The sequence below is a fragment of the Glycine soja genome, chromosome 12 (assembly GCF_004193775.1).
Source record: "Glycine soja cultivar W05 chromosome 12, ASM419377v2, whole genome shotgun sequence".
Taxonomy (NCBI): domain Eukaryota; kingdom Viridiplantae; phylum Streptophyta; class Magnoliopsida; order Fabales; family Fabaceae; genus Glycine; species Glycine soja.
The window spans coordinates 41,173,860-41,191,405 of record NC_041013.1 but is presented as its reverse complement, the minus strand read 5'-3'; the positions used below and the strand labels follow the sequence as shown (position 1 = coordinate 41,191,405).

General features: G+C 29.6%; 2 protein-coding genes across 2 annotated transcripts; both read left to right on the top strand.

Annotated features, from left to right (window-relative positions):
- Nucleotides 1-740: 740 nt before the first annotated feature.
- Nucleotides 741-4,389, top strand: LOC114380562 (prohibitin-1, mitochondrial-like). Its single transcript, XM_028339677.1, has 6 exons — nucleotides 741-883; nucleotides 1,151-1,335; nucleotides 1,567-1,683; nucleotides 2,754-2,924; nucleotides 3,338-3,550; nucleotides 3,945-4,389. The coding sequence occupies exons 1-6, from the start codon at nucleotides 751-753 to the stop codon at nucleotides 4,134-4,136; spliced, it is 1,011 nt and encodes a 336-aa protein (XP_028195478.1). The 5' UTR covers nucleotides 741-750; the 3' UTR covers nucleotides 4,137-4,389.
- A 7,359-nt stretch (nucleotides 4,390-11,748) lies between these two features.
- Nucleotides 11,749-12,672, top strand: LOC114379156 (glutaredoxin-C9-like). Its single transcript, XM_028337757.1, has one exon. The coding sequence runs from the start codon at nucleotides 11,832-11,834 to the stop codon at nucleotides 12,312-12,314; it is 483 nt and encodes a 160-aa protein (XP_028193558.1). The 5' UTR covers nucleotides 11,749-11,831; the 3' UTR covers nucleotides 12,315-12,672.
- The last annotated feature ends 4,874 nt before the right edge of the window (nucleotides 12,673-17,546 follow it).

Sequence of the window (17,546 nt, the reverse complement as noted above, 5' to 3'; positions counted from 1 at the left end):
AGCCGTGCTGCTACATGTGAGTACAATTAATTAAATACTATCCGCCCAAAAATCTATGGTCCACGATTCAAGTTGGTTAATAAATAGTCTAATGGTAGTAGTTTCTAGTTTATGTTGAGATTCAAGCAAGGTTAACAAATATTTTGGTCATCCCTAGCAGGTTTGACATTTTTAATGTTTCAGTTCCCTCCTTCAAATAATAAAGTTAAATGTGAATTAGATCGAACTTCTTTATTTTATCTAAAACACTTAAATATATCTTTAATTTCTGTAAGTTGAATTTTTTCAGTTTTGATTCCTATAAGTTAATTTTTTTAATTGTAGTCCATGTAAGTTGATATTTTTTTCAATTTTGATTGCTATACTTTTTTTTTGGGTTCATTTTTAGTCTTTATAAGATTGCGTCTTTTTAAATTTAATTCCTTTAAGATTCTATTTTTTTTTTATTTATAGTCTTCATAAGTTCGTGTTTATAAAGACTAAAATTAAAAAATATATAAATTTACATGACTATAAATGAGAAAAATATCTGATAGAGGCCAAAACTGAAAAAATAAGAACTTACATGAACCAAGGCATATTTAATCTAAAATTTTAAAAAGAAAAGGAGGTGTTAAGAGTAAATAGATAGGTGTAAATAGTAACCCCTTTGATAATGTTTTTATTTTTGTAAATTGGGCTTATAGGCATAAATGACCACGGATATGTTTACTTTTTAGAATTCTTTGACGATTAAATTTTGCAACAGGAATGCATTTATTATCCTTTTCTTTTTCTTGTTGGGAAAGTTTAAACCCTACAGAAAATCGCTACATAAACCCCGCAACAAACAACCAACCCCCAAACCCCTCACTCTTCTCGGCGTCCATCGGAAATTTCCAAGGTACTACATCCCTTTCCATTTTCCCTTTCTTTTCCGGCAAATTCTTCTATTACTAACTAGCACGAGCTATTTCAATTCTATTTTTGTCCTAATTGTTGAGAATTTTCCCCAAAATTCGATTAATATTCTCCCCTCGGTGAACATTTTTTTTCCTTTCTCATTTAAGTTCGTTGATTCTGGATCACGTGCTTGTGTTTTCTTTCCTCTATGCGAAATTTGTAGCTTTACATGACGTTACTTACATCTGCTACATTTCTGTTCAATTAGGTAAAAAGATGAATCTGAAGAACATGAAGATTCCGAACGTTCCAGGTGGCGGTGCGTCCTCTGCGCTGCTGAAGCTTGGGCTTCTTGGTGGAATTGGTTTATATGCAGCTGCTAACAGTCTCTACAACGTTGAAGGAGGTCACCGAGCCATTGTTTTCAACCGTCTAGTTGGTGTCAAAGACAAGGTTATTATATGAAGAAAAAAAAATTGAAAACGGTTTGCTGTTTACTGCATTGGAGTGCTTGATGATTGTTACTCGGTTATGATTGTGGCAGTCTTTGTGTTATGGTTGATGTTTTTCAGAAGAGCTATTTACCTTCTAAATTGATTCGTTATTACTAATAAGTGTGTGTGACCATTGTTTGAGTTCTGTTATGGTGGTTGTAGTAAAATTGATATGTTGGTTAATGTGCAGGTCTATCCTGAAGGAACACACTTTATGATTCCGTGGTTTGAGAGGCCTGTTATCTATGATGTCCGTGCACGACCCCATCTAGTTGAGAGTACATCTGGTAGTCGTGATCTACAGATGGTAAATACATTTTGCTAAGACTTACATGTAGTCACAGAGAAATGGTTTTGTTATCAAATTCGTACAACTGAAAAAAAATCTGACCTTCATATTGTATTCTTGGAAATGAAATTGATTTGAGCATCTTTGACACCTTCCTCTTGATTTGCATGACTTTTTGCATTAGTTTCTCTACTTTGGCCCTTAATTCCTTTTTCGATGGCATGTTTGTGTAGACACTATTGTGTCCTTCTGTTACACACATCATTGTTACTGGGCCAAACTTTAGCTAACTAAGTAATATTCTCACCTGAGATTTGTTCCATTATGCTTCACCACTGAGGCACTGACATGATTGCGACAACTGTGAAACATGATTGTTATCAGATTGTAAACAGTGCATTCATATTAGTTTATTTTAATTTTCTAGACATGCTATTTTATATAGGAATTTTGATACCATTTTTTTACCGGAATCTGGATTGCAGAAGCAATGCTTAAGATTTTGCATGACTGCTATTTGCCTATTTCATTCTTGTTGCCTGAAGTTAATTTTTGGACGACAATGTTTACCTTATGAAGTTCAGATGATAAGATTTAATAGTATAATAATTGAATCTGTTGGAATATTGGTTCTTTCATCTAGTTGAATACATTCCGATCTATCTCAATTTAATATCTAGAACCTGATAGGTGCCCCCTAATCTGAAATGATGTAAACAGATTTACATCACCTCCCATTTGATGTTTTAAAATCATTTATTTATGAATTTTTAAGCTGTTAGACATCTGATATTTGGCTTTGAAGTATAAATATCTTATGCAAATGCTTTATCAGTATCAAATACTCTAATCTCCAATTTACCTTTTCAAGTTTAGCCTTTGTTTTTAATGGGTGAAAGTATCTGCATCCATCACTATCCACATATTGTCCTTTCTCCCACTGTCCTGGGTTGTTCTGTGCCTTTTTTAGCTCTTCTGTGAATGATAGGATGTTTGGTTTCTAGAAACCGATTTAAAAAAAATTTGTTTTAAAGATTTTAACATGTGCAATATTGACCTTTTATTGATTGTACATGCATGTTATACAGGTGAAAATTGGACTTCGAGTTCTTACTCGCCCTTTGCCCAACCAATTACCTACGGTTTATCGGACCCTTGGAGAGAATTATAATGAAAGGGTTTTACCTTCAATCATACATGAAACTTTGAAAGCCGTGGTTGCCCAGTACAATGCCAGCCAGCTTATTACTCAGCGAGAGGTAAGGAGCAAACCTTATCTGTATGATGCATGAAAAGCTCAAATAACCATTTAAAAAAAGATTGCTTGTTGCTGAGATGGTGTCAAAATTTTGATTTTTTTTTTTTTTGCAAAACTTGTTGGAAGCCCAACAGATGCATTAGTGATTCATCCTTGGAAATATTCTGCCGAAATCGGTTTATCATTACTGAATGGTACAATGCGTATGTTATCAAAATCAAATTCTTAAGGATGATTTATTATCTTATGAACTAGAGAAGTATTATTGCTTTTTTGTTTCATTCACATGAATCATGTCCCTCTGAATTTCTTTTTAGTTCCATGCAATGTTTTCTTATTTGAGTTGAAACATTCATTTCTAGCACAAAGAGAGAGTGTTGAACTTTAACATTAAATTGATCTCAATCTTTGTAGGCTGTTAGTCGGGAAATCCGGAAGATTCTAACTGAAAGGGCTGCTAACTTCAATATTGCCCTTGATGATGTGTCAATTACTAGTCTGACTTTTGGCAAGGAGTTTACTGCTGCAATTGAAGCTAAGCAGGTAGCTGCACAAGAAGCTGAGAGGGCTAAATTTGTTGTGGAAAAAGCTGAGCAAGACAAGAGAAGTGCTGTAATTAGAGCACAGGTGATGATAAATTATTAATGCATAGATGCAGTTAACACTGGTGCTTAGTACAAGTTTCTGCAAATTTTACATTTCCAATACAGTTTGTGTATTAAGGAAAAAATGTTATATGCTGCTGGGTTAGACTATACTGCCATTATTCTGACTAGGTCTTGTTCTGAAACACAACACCTGAAACTCATGGGAAAATTTGTGATTTTTCTTTGCTTGATCAGTATGTTGGGTTCTTCTTTGGTAACAAGTGGCCTTTTCATATCTGCCTGTTAAGTTTAGAGTGAGATTTTAAATTTAGCATAGATTGTTTGGTATTGGCTGTTTTGCATATCAGATCACTTTTGCATCCCAAGTGTGTTCAGTTCTCCCTGACCTTTCTTACGAATCTTTTAATGATCAGGGAGAAGCAAAAAGTGCCCAACTGATTGGGCAAGCTATTGCCAACAATCCAGCTTTTATCACACTGAGGAAGATAGAAGCCGCAAGGGAGATTGCACATACTATATCAAATGCGGCAAACAAGGTTTACCTGAATTCAGATGATCTATTGTTGAATCTTCAAGAGATGAAATTGGAGCCAGGCAGAAAGTGAGTGTGTTAGCCTGTTTGTTTCTTTTTGGTTTTAGCTTGTAAACTATCAATTTCAGGATCGATTTTCTTGATATGTTTTTGCAAATTCGGATATAGCTGGCTTGATTAGACAACTGAGCGGCAACCCTTTAAATCTTTGGGAAAGGATTAATTGAGATCCAAACGAATGCTTCACATTACTTGAAATAATTGCTAGAGTTTAGCATCCTGATTTAATTTTGCTGCCTGAAATAAGTTGGATTGTCGGTTTTTTATTTTTTGCTTACCAAACCTTAACGGATGCGTTAGACAATATTTGCCCTATGTTGAATGAGAAGATTTGATTAAAATCTGTACCTCGTTACATCGTCAATGGGTCGTACTTAACCCGTTACTATTTGGTTTAACACTTCCCGTTGATTTTGTTATGGTATGATTATGAGCTGCAAGCGAACCGCAGAGGACATGTTTCAATCATCTGTTAAGTTATGCTCGTTTAAATTAAGAATGTCCTGATTGGAAATTCTAAATACCATTTGCACTACCCACGGTTCGATCCATGGTTTTTGCTTACATTGGTATGTATCTGCTTTTTCAGTGGGACATTAGCAATAGAGCATGAATTGTAGTGTTTTTATTTATACTTTAATGCCTGAATATATTTAAGGGTTAATAATTAGTCTTTCTTTTAAAAAAATTACATTTTGGATTCGTCCTCGAATTTTTAAAACAAGTAATTGTCCATATTTTAAAAAATATATAAATTTTAGCTCTTAAAAGTTAAAGCTCTCACTTTTCTCACTATTGAGGAGCCCGAATTTGGAGTTTGAAGAAACATGCAAGAAATAAACCTGCAAAAGTCGACAACTAAAACCTAAATTTGAAAATCTTTATTAGAAACTAGAAATATAAAGAGTTTAATGCTTATTTACGGACAATGTAATTTTTTTACTGTCATCTAATAATAAATTATCATTTAAATTACTTTGTGATAAATATTTAATTACTACTGAATCAATTATCAATTGATAAATTTAGAATCAACATCTTTATTATTTAATAACCGGTTTAATTTATTTTTTATCGTCAACAAAACAAAGAAGCGAACAAACGGCCCAAACAAGCCATATTGCAAGACTCTTCACATCATTTTCATGGGCCAACTAAACCTTTCGGTCGCCGTAAGCTGAAATTCAACAAGGGTTTTGCTACTGCACTACCACTTTTGCTATTGGTACTATTCAGGTGGGTGCCTTTTAGCTGTATTCCCAAATTCTCCCTTGGAGGGAAACACAACAAAAATGTATTTCTACTAAGTAAATGGGGTGAAAAAACAAAACACAATAAAAATATGATTTTGTCATGCAAGTCTGTAACAAAATCATGTTTTCATTGTTCCTTTTTTTCTTCTTCATTATTTTACAAAACAGATAAGCAAAATACCGTTTGGGCCAAAATTCCCCACACCCTTCCCCTTCCGGTTACCCTACAGACGACAACTCAACCAACACAAACACTCAGATCTATTCTGGTTAAGGAAAAGAAAAATTTCACACAAATTAGTAATGCAATAACAAAGTTGATAGTGAAAAAGTTCCCATTCAACAATAGATCTGACAGAAACAAGGCACAGATTTTCCAAACCACCAAATCTAAAGAACTACCAATAGTTTTTGAAGAAGACCCTGTACTAGCTGCAGCATCCAATGCTAGCTAGCTCAGTCGCCAACAATTAAATTTAAAACCTGTTGACCCTGACCTTATTTTAAGTGGGAAAATTGGATTTAACCATATTTAAGTTTAGATTTGGATTTTTTTTTCAACTTGAGATATTTTCCAATAGACAAATAAATGCAAGGGCACGAACGGATTTGGGGTAACTCATCTTATAATTGCATATATATATCTTGCGCGTTTGTGTGTGAATTAAGATTTTATCTTCACAGTTTCATTTTTTCATAATAATTGAAAATATAAATTATATATTATAATAGTTAAATCACACATTTTATTACAAATAGTATATTTTAGTTTTAATTTTTTATTTAAAAGATTTTTTTAGAATTGTTAGAAATGGTCCGGCCCACTGGCCCAGCCTAATAGCCTACCCGAACAGGCATGGCTCATTATTTTTTTTATATATATATAATCTAAATTAAATTATATGATATTTTAAAAATATATATATTAATAAATTAAATTAAAAATGGGGTTTCATTGAGTGTGACAAAAAATAAAATCAGACTTAAATCTTTTACTATAATTTTTTTTTTTTTACAAAACTGATTCTAAAATATAGCCTCGATGCCCTCCTCCAATGAGATGCAATTCAACTGAGTCAGTGAGCCAGTTTATAAAATATAGCCTTTATCGCTCCATATTATTTAGATATTAATTATGATATTAGGGCTCCGTCATGTCACATGTGCTAATTGCTAAACGATACTTGTAAGTTGTTACTTGTTAATTGATACAGAATCGTTGTCGAGAAGATGATGATAAGCAAAAATACAATTATATAAACCTGATGCCGCTCCTTGATTTGTTGCATTTTCAACCCAAAACGTCACATAAAGAAAGCTTCAATTAACTTTTGTTCCTTTAAGCTGTGTCAATGTATGGGCATATTGGCCAATTGGCACCGCGTCATGCTTTGACGTATTGAATTTGATCATATCAAGTTATGCTAATTATGTGCCATGTGGATTCTAGATATACGTTTTAAATACGTTGCCTAGCCAAAAATGAGTAACTCATGGATAATTAAGCTTAATGAGTTCTGGTACAGCGTCATTGCAATCGTAATGAAAGGTGCCGTGATCTAGTTTATATGAATTTTTCAACCAGTACTTATTAAAGGATAAGTAAATGAAATAAAATAAATTTCTTTTTCGACTTAGATTTCATTTATAGATCTTAAGTAGGTCTTTCATCTAGATTTTCTAAAAGTTAAAGCGTATAACCTACTTCTAATTTTAAAGATATGATTAATATCATCTTTTTATTTCTTTAAATTTTTGTGTGGAAGAATTTATTCAACCTGTCTCTATATGTGATTTGTGACTCTATATTGAAATTTAAACAATGGATGCACAAAATATATATCTTGTGGCATATGAATATAAATCCATAACACAGTCACATATATATATAGAACTGTAATACAATTTTTAAGTATAAAAAACTTGTAAGACAACCTATTATAAAAGGACCAAAAAACTTTAAAATTAAAATAAAATAATATGAATTTAAATATGTGATATTCTTTTTTATCATTTGGCAAATATCCATGTCACATAAATAAATTATACAAACACGTCGTATATAATTTTTTAACAAATTTTCCCATACATATTATCCAAAATTTTCCACCACTAGGTTGATCCTAGTGGATTACTCATTTTGGGTCATTATTATTATTATTATTATTATTATTATTATTTCTAAAATAAAAATTATAGATGTTAGGTAACTTGTGAGGTTCCTTTAATAAGTTTTGTAATACTATTATTATTTTATTTTTTTACGAACGGGATGAGGATATTAAGAAAGAAAATGACCATCAAGCATTACACCATCATGAACAAAATCACCAATATGCATATGAAGAGGAACATCGTCAATTCTATAGGATTCAAAAGCCAAAAAAACTAACTTAGCTAAACCATCACTCGCCCAATTAGCAAATACATCAGTTGCACGATCTTTGATGATATAGATGGGTCAATCTTTATTGGATTTGCCAATTTACAAATCCATATAATATTGTTTGGACCTCATCAGGATTAATAAATCTATAACTTAATTTAAATTATCAATTCATATAAGAATTGACCAATTCATATAAAATTTACGGATTAATAATTGGTACTGGACTTATAAATTCGTCAATCTGATTCAACTTTATAGAAAGATAAAAATGATATTTTATTATTTTACCGGATGTACCGATAATTGTGCTGGACATGCGTAACTAACCATCAATCACAAAATAACGGTTAGAATTTGAGCTTTTAGATGCCCAAAAGAAAATTAAGGGAAGACAATCAGACTAAAAAACTACTGAATTTAGCTTTAAGTAGCGCAGATTCAATAACCCATCTACTACATTACTACAGAGGGAAACTCCTAAGTTTTATAAAACAAAAAGTGATAATTGTTATAATAGGGCCCATAAAATTAAAATAATAATAATAAATTTTAATGGAGTTATCACTGTTGACTTGTTCTTAAAACTTTCTTTTAAAGGAAAGATATTTTTGACTGAATATCAATTATTACTTTTTGGAAAGTCATTTCAACTGATTAATTGTTTATTTGGCTAAAAAATATTTAATGAAAATAGTCTTATATATTTTTTTAAAAATGTAATAGAAATCCTTATTTACTGTCTCATTTAATATTAATTATTTATTTTCATAAATTTTCTCCTTTAATTAATACCCGATTATTTCTTTAATTTCTATTCTAGTTATTCTAAAATTTTAACCATTTTCTACTTTTAAGAAAAAAATATGAGTTATGAAACAAATAGAGATTAATAACTAGGAAAATAAAAAAATAAAAATCGTGGGGAATTAATTTTGCTGGTTATATAAACCGATATTTAAAAAAAAATAGTTTTATTAAATTAAAATAAATATTATGATATTTATTTTTAGTCTTTTGTTTGAATAAAATTTAAAAAATAAATAAAATCCATTTCTATATTATTAGATAACTAAAATCGTTACAGATGTTATAATATCTCTGTAATATATTTTTAATAGAAAATAAATTTTATTTTAATTTTATTCAATAAAAATAAAATAAAAATTATTTTAAAAACAAATATAAATTTATTTAATAAAATATATTTAAAAGATGTATAATTTATATTGAAAATATTTCTCTTGCGTCATATTTCTTTGAAATAAGTTTCTAAGTTATATACTTAGTTTTAAGTATGTTAATTGCTAATTTTATTTTATGAAAGATACATTTATTCTTTTTTAATTAAAGCAGATATATTCATTGAATTGATATCATTATAAATCGCACTTATAAGTTGAAAAAAATAGCTCTTAAATTGCAAAGAATGATATTAAATAGTAGTTTAAAATCGCACTTATAAGAATTTTTAAAACAATTTAAATTTATCATAGTATTAATTGTTAATTAAAATTAACACTTTAATTATTTTTATAAATATAAAAGACACGATAGATGTAAGACTCATGCCAGGGAGAGAAATCTAATTATTAGAGATAATCAAAACCCGAATAAGATAGCATGCAATAATTAGTTTGGATCCTCTCTATTTATTTTGTTATTAAGTTTTTGAGAAAATAAATTTGACTATCTATAAAGTATGTATCATTTTTATTTTATTTATTTAGCTAAAAACTTATGAGAAATAAAAAAAAAATGGAAGAGAAAGAATATAGAGAGATCCATTCGGGCAGTAACGTCAACCAAGACTTAAGTAAGAGGTGGGGCCAGACCCAAAATTCCAACGCAGCCATGACGTGAGGCGATCGTGTAAATTTGTCTGCATACGTGGCGCAACGCTACAGGCTAAGATTTATTGTTAATTATCACACGGTGACGTAAGGACGCGTCACAGCATTATCCTGGCAATGCTGACGTCGTAGTCGTTCATCTCATTCTTAAGTCCACAACGTCTGCCACCTGTCTCTGGGTTAGGATGGAAATAAACCATATTAAACCAGATTTTAAAAGATTTGAATTAATTTATGAAGAATTTTTGAGGTTTGAATTTAGTCTATAGTTTATTAAAAATTTTTATTTTGATTCGGTCTGATCTTTTTAAAAGTCTAATTTAAGTTGATAGTATTTTTAAAAGTCTTTTTCACATTAAATCTTTAATATTCTTGTACTCTAGTTAAATAGGAAACCCAATAGGAAAATCAATAAAAATGATGAGGAATATAAATGGGCACATGACTCACATCTAAATTGTAATTAAAATCTTACTTGATTATAGGAATGAAATTTATGGAACAATAATGTGTAACAAAGTCCGTTAGTTTAAAAAAAATTAATTATACCCAAAAAATAATATAAGTATATATTGGTATCCAAAAAAAATAATATATATAAACCAGCCTACCAGACTTTTTAATAAGTTTAAGTCTGGTCTATTTAATTTAATAGGTTTTTAGAAGACTTAAGTCTAACCTTTTAATTAAATAGGTTAATCCAGACCAAACTTTATATAGATCAAATCGTAGGTCCATGTAAGTCTGTCTGACCTGTTCCCACCCCTAATATGCGTGCATAGTCCATAACAAACTTCATTTGGAATTTCCACTTCTTTCTTTCAAATACTAATTCCTTTCATTAATCATTGCACGCGCTTAGTATTTTACCAACTACTATCAACAATAAATTAATTACATTTTTTAGCTTTTCCTTATTGTTTATTTTCCTACTTGATAAAATAAAAAATTTAAAAATTAAGCTACGATTTCGAAAGTAATATGTAATTTTATATTGTTTAACAAAAAAGTGTTGAAATAAGTGGTTTGATACTTGATTCCTTAGTTAATATATGAAGTTTTATTTTTGAATGGGATGAGAGATTATTAGTTAAATGTCAAATAAAAATTTTAAATACCACAAAAAAAAAAGTTTTCCTACTCTTTTTGTTATGTTCTTTTGGAATCTTTAGTTTTTCAACAAAGCATTAGTTGAATTTACACTAAGAATACCTGTAGTTTGTAGCATTAAAATACGAAAGTCACAAAAATTTGAATTGTATACGAAAGATTAGACGAATATATGCTCTTTTAAAATAAATAAAAAAATTGCTAGAAGTCCAATTCTATAATGTGTATAACGCCGAATACGAAAACGACGTGGATAAATGAGGATGCAAGCAAAGTATCTATGGCCTTTTAAGACTAGAAACAAGTAGATAGAATGTTTAGAACACCAATTGGATTTTATTCTTTTTTGTTATTGTGTTAAAAATACAAAACATTTCTCAGCTTTATTGATAATTAATAACCTTTATTAGAATATTTGACTAACTACTTTTAATTTTTCCAACTATATTTTTTCTTTGTAGAAAACTGAAACCTCAATCTTTACTTAAGAAATTTGAATCCACTCTCACTTAGACAAACATAATATCAGTGGATTTCAAATAAACCACAATTTTGACCATTGAAAGATGATATCATTATCATACTAGTCTATAAAACTAAGAAAATTTTAAATAATTTTCTGAATTTTTTAGTTGTTTCATTTAAATTGATATTGTCACCTTAACCTGTAAGCATATACTGATATTATCACTTTAGTCAAGTATTTTTATATTTTAGTTAGTAGATGAACAATTGGATTGAGATTGAATTAGAAATAGAAATAATAATAAAAAAAGAGATTTACTACTATTTGAGATTAAACATGGAGCAGAACAAGTTGGGCGCGGTCCAAATCAATAGGTACACAAAATGCAAAGCAGAGGAGAGGAAGTGACAAAACCTACAACGTCAGCCACAACAAGGTGACCAAATACGAATACCACGTACACCGCGTGACTTAGAAAATATGTTTTTGTTGACGTAACCAGTTACGAGTTTATGACCCTTTCAATTCTCAATTCTTCACCACCACTACCATTTATATTAATTCCACATCCTCTCTTCCAACCTCCCATAACCACAAACCCACAAACATTTACTAAGATCAATCCACACACTCCATCATCATGCATCAAGCAATTCCCTATAGATCATGGCGCCCTCTCCATAACCTCACCACCCACTTCTCCCCATTGCCATTAATTGCACATTCCCACAACGATGATGATAAAATGAGGAACATTGTTAACAATAATAATAATAATATTCATTCTTCAGCAGGGAGAATGGTGCTCAACATGGTTTCTGAGAACGCGGTTATAGTGATTGGGAGAAGAGGCTGTTGCATGAGCCATGTGGTAAAGCACTTGCTTCTTGGTCTTGGTGTTAACCCTGCGGTTTATGAGGTGGAGGAGAAAGATGAAGAGGGTGTTGCCAAGCAGTTGGAAGAAACAGTTCGTAGTGATGGGAACACACAACAGGGGAAGGTGCAGTTTCCTGCGGTTTTTATAGGGGGGAAGTTGTTTGGAGGATTGGATAGGATCATGGCTACTCATATCTATGGTGAGTTGGTTCCTATCCTCAAAAAAGCTGGGGCTTTATGGCTATGATGTCTTCATCTTCCCTTTTTTTTTTTTTTAATGTACAATAGTTATGCTGAGGTTCAAAACCTATGAACTCGTTCATACTACTTCAATCTCTTGTCACTAGGTCGACTTTGATTTTCTCTTATAAGTCTTTAGTTTTGTGACATTATATTAGATTGTTTTTATCTAATTTTTCAATTTTTATCCTTGGTAGTTTGAGGATGTTTAATTTCTCTTCTTTTTTGTAATTTTCCTTAATGTTGGTTAAGAATCACTTTCTTGAGCCTTCAATTTGGCTGGCTATTTTGATGACATACATGAATTCTGATGTACTGGATCTTCCCGTTAATCACAACATAATATGCAATTGTTCTATTTTTTATTTGTTTAGATTGTTAGTATAATCTGAGTTGATGGGTGAACTCGTTTAAGAAGTTAAAGTTTCCCGAACATCTATTTTTTATTTATTTGCACAAACTTAAATCTGAAACATTACTGCTTTGTTTAAACTTTATTTGGAACCCATAAATTATGGAGGATGGAATGAGTGACGGAAAAAACATAGTTATCAATTCCTTCCTCCATTTAGTTTGTTTCAAGAAGTGAAGGGACGAATAAAAAATCATGTAACTCACATATTTTTACACTTGGTCAGATTTTGCATTGGACGGAAAGAAGGGAATTAAAATTGGATTTTATAAGAGTTTAAGAATCATGCATGCACTGAATAACTTTGATTTTAGTTTCTGTACAATGTTTATCTTTGATTTTTATCCTTCTTAAAATCTACTATTTTTATTCAAAAAATTCATTTTAAAGTAGATAAATAATATTTATTTTAGGATATAATTTTTTTTTATAGATGGCACATTACACTTGTGGGTGCCGCTAGCGGAGAGTCACTTGATTTTCTAATTAAGCATTTAAATAACAATTATCGAATATTACATGAGAATAGGGATAAAAATCAAAATTCGTTCTACTACTAAAAAAAATATTAAGCTGAAAATTAAACTACTCTTATTTTTACACAGTTTACTATTTTATTAGAGATATTTATGAAATTTTAAAACCAACCTTTTCTTTTTTACTTTTGACATTATAAAATAAGAAAAAAGAAATTTTTTATTTTCTTTTTGTATCAAAGGTTGGAATTTTAGAAAATCCTTATAAAATACCAATATAATCACTAGAACTCATTATGTTAGATTATTAAGAAGAATTTTTAAAAATAATTGAATTCATAATGATTGATCAAATAAACGAACACATTAGAATCTAAATTCATAGGTAATTTCTGATCTATTTACTCTTCTTAGGATCTGTTACATATCATATAACTGCTAACAATAACAACAGCGTAATCGGTGACTTCATAGTTCTTTCCTCAACCGAAACTTCTTTATTTCTTAATAGAACTTTCATAACTCTTCATATAGAGAGAAAAGAAGAAATTATATATGACGGCTAATTTTTTTATAATGTGTTAACCTAGTACAGTCTCATTATCTCATAAGAGGCTTATTTATTTTGATCTCATAATTTTTTCATAAGAGACTTATTTATTTTGATCTCATAAAATAAAATTCACTCATGATAAATAATTAATAGAATTATCTTATAATATTAATCGACATTAATTGGGATAAAAAATTTCAACATCAACTATTTTATAAAAGCATCTCATTTTTTCCTACACCTAACCGTAATTATAAATTCCAACCTTCCTAATAATATTTTTGATTATTCGGCTGCGCTGGTTGTAAAATAAACTTTCAATCACGTTTTGCAAACATATCTTCTATGGTGACGCTAACTTTGCCACACTATGAGTTGGAATCCTGTCTGTGAGAGAAAGAAATTAAGAAAATGTAACTTGTTCCGTAAACTCAGCGTATTAATGTTGTGGCGGCTTTGGAATTTACTTTAACATTGGGCTACTTGGAGTAGGAATGGCAACAACACAATGAGTACATTCAGTTGCGTGTCAGCCTTTTTCAGCGATCTGTTCGTCGTCGCTGACAATGGAAAATAAACATTTCAAGTTAGGCAGTAACTGTGATGATAAAAAATAGCTAATTATCGCGTGTACATTATTATTTTCGTGCAACTTGTGCTCGGGGATTGTTTCTCCAGCCTCCCCTTCTCGCAAATCTCTTTAATATATTTTTATTTATTATTGTACTTTCTTCCGACTGACATATAAATAAAAAAAATAATAATGTGTATTAGATTAAAATATAAATTAATTTTAATTAATTTTTTTATATTTAATGATAATATCTCTAAAATATCTTTTATTTTATTTGAATTTTATTTTTGACGATCTTTTTTTGTCCTATGTAATTAATGGAGATGATATTTTAAGAAATGAATTGGCCTTTCTATTAAACTATCAAAACTAAATGATGTTAATTAATTTTCTTGATGAGTGTGATTCAATTTTTTTTCTTATATCTCAATCCGGATGGAGTAATAAAATAAGTTAAAAATTAAGGAGAGAGTGAAAATAAAAGAAATATTTAAAAAATAGGGTTGTTTAATTGAGATGAATGGACAGGAGGAAGAGAACTTAAAAAGTGATATATCTCCAAAGCATTGTCATGTTTCACACAATTAATTAACTTATTAAATAATAAATATTTGATAAAATTAGTTGTTGAGTAGCTTAAAATTGTAAAATGATAAAAAAAGTAATAAATTATGATTTATTTTAAAAGGAAAATTAGGAAATTAGATAAATATATTGATAAAAATGAAAGAAAATATACAAAGTTAGAGGTTAATGTTTTTAAAAAATGCTATAAATTATTAAAAAAACTTGTTTATTGGATTGAAGTAACTGAAAAGTATAAAATGAGAAAAATATAAAATTACAATTTATTTAAAAAGAGTAACTAGAAAACTAGATAAATATATTGAGAATGAAGATGAAAGAAAACATACAAAGTGAAAAGCTAATGTTTCAAAAAAACATTACTTTAAGTACCATTTTAAAAAACTCTAGAAACAACTTAAAAAGTTTGTTTACTAAACGGTCAAATAAAGTTTTCAGTTAATAAAAAAACTAAAAATTATTTGAAATATCTTAGCAAATATAATCATATCATAAAATAAAGATAAATGAAAGAAAAATATTCACAATACACGCTGGTTGTCTTTTTTTATTACAATTAACAACGATTTTTCTAAATATATATTTCTTTTTTATTTTTCTTATATCAAACAATTATTTTTACTATGTTTTTTTATCTATTTATATTCACTATATTTCTCTTTTTATTTATCCTATTTCTTATATATATTTCTTTTCTTCTTATCAAATTCAGCCTAAGCCTTTGTAAGGAAATGATTTCGAGTGTATTTTATCTTTTAAAGTGTATTTTTTCACTTTGGAGGAGTCAAATATTTTAATTTAGAATTTGATTTGTATGAAGTGGGTGGTGGAAGTTTCTTATTTGAACTTGCACATGCATCGCAGCTACATCAGCATGAGCTTGTTTGGAGGAGTAAAATATTTTAGGCTAAATAACCACTTTTGTGTTTGAACGTGTATTTTGTTGATAAATATGTTTCTAAAGGATGAAAATATAAAATTTAGTCATTGAAAGTATAAAAAGTGCGACAAATATATCCAGTCGTTAACTTTCGTCCGTCACCGTTAATAAAATAGTTTATATGACATAGAGAGACAAATTTTTCACTGAAATGATTGTCAATGTGATCGTCTCTAATTACCAGCATAGAGACTGTTTGTCATATATAATATTTTTTTACTTTTCATCTTCCCACTCTGCTGACAAATACGTCCCTGAAAGATGAAAATACAAAAGTTAATCTTCGAAAGTGTAAAAAGTACAACAAATATATCCAAACGTTAATAGTAGAATGTGACTAATTATTATAATTTGAAAAAAATTATAAAGACTACAACAAATTCTTTTTAACAAACTTGTAAATTAAATTGAGTCTAAAAGAAAAAAAGAATGCTCATGTTGACAATCATTCCTGTAAAAAATTTTTCTCTCCCTCTGTGTCACGTAGACTATTTTATTAATCGTGATAGACGGAAGTTAACGGTGAGATATATATATATGTTACACTTTTTACACTTTCGAGGATAAAATTTTGTATTTTCATCCTTCAAGAACACATTTATTATCAAATTATACATTTAGGAACAAAAGTGACTATTTATCCAATATTTTAATTTGCTCATTTTATATAAATGAATAACTTTCCATCTCCCAATACTGGTCTCAATTTCAACTTATGTGTTTGAACATTGAAGGGCGCGCAATAACAAAACTTCCCCTTCTAGAAGCTAGCGAGTGAATTTCATTTGCGTGCCATGTGCTTTAATAATTTTTTCTCAACCCCTTTGGCTCAATTTAATTGGTGAGACAAAGCATGAATCAAACACGACCAATGAATTCTAGTGTCTTAAGGGCTCATGAATTTGGTACACAATGGTTACATAGTTCTATATTATGTATGTTCCTTATATGAATAATCCGAGGAGGATCCACAAATGACTCCTAGCTTCAACAGTAGTTGTCTCAAATGTCAAGTGTTCCCTTTATGTATCTTCAGTAGAATGTAAATTAGGATATCCAACATCAACATGTTCACAATCTCATGAATGAGAAATTATTGGACAAGATATAAATGCAGAAGCAGTTCGGCTATATACTGTGATAGAATTAGGCTTAGAAAGACCCAAATAGTTGACTTTTAAAATACTAGAGGATGACACATGTATGGTTGTCATCTATTAGAATTTTTATATAATATAAGGTTGGTACTCTATTGAGACATCATATAAATGAAATATCTCAGTTTATGTTTATCCTTTGTAGCTCTTTAATGGTAAATTTTTAGGAGTAATGTAGAGATTCTTGAGCCTAACATACTGCAATAGAAACTAAAGGTGAACTGATCAGGAAACCTCATTAATATACCTATATAGTTTGCTAAAACCATAAAAAAATTACATTACTGCAGTGTACATATATATAGTTTCCTGAAAATATGAGACCAAAATTCCTTCTCTTATTCATTTGATTTATGGGGTATCTCTTTGGCTTATACTACTGTGAAATTATGACTCCAAGCTAAATTCCAATTACCAGACACTTTTATTAATTTTATTATTTGTGTTTTGCATCTATCTTAGCTCCTTAAGATAGAAATTGCTCAAGGCTAGAAACTTTCATCTTTCGCCAAAACTTCATAAATAGCTATTATTTTCATCAA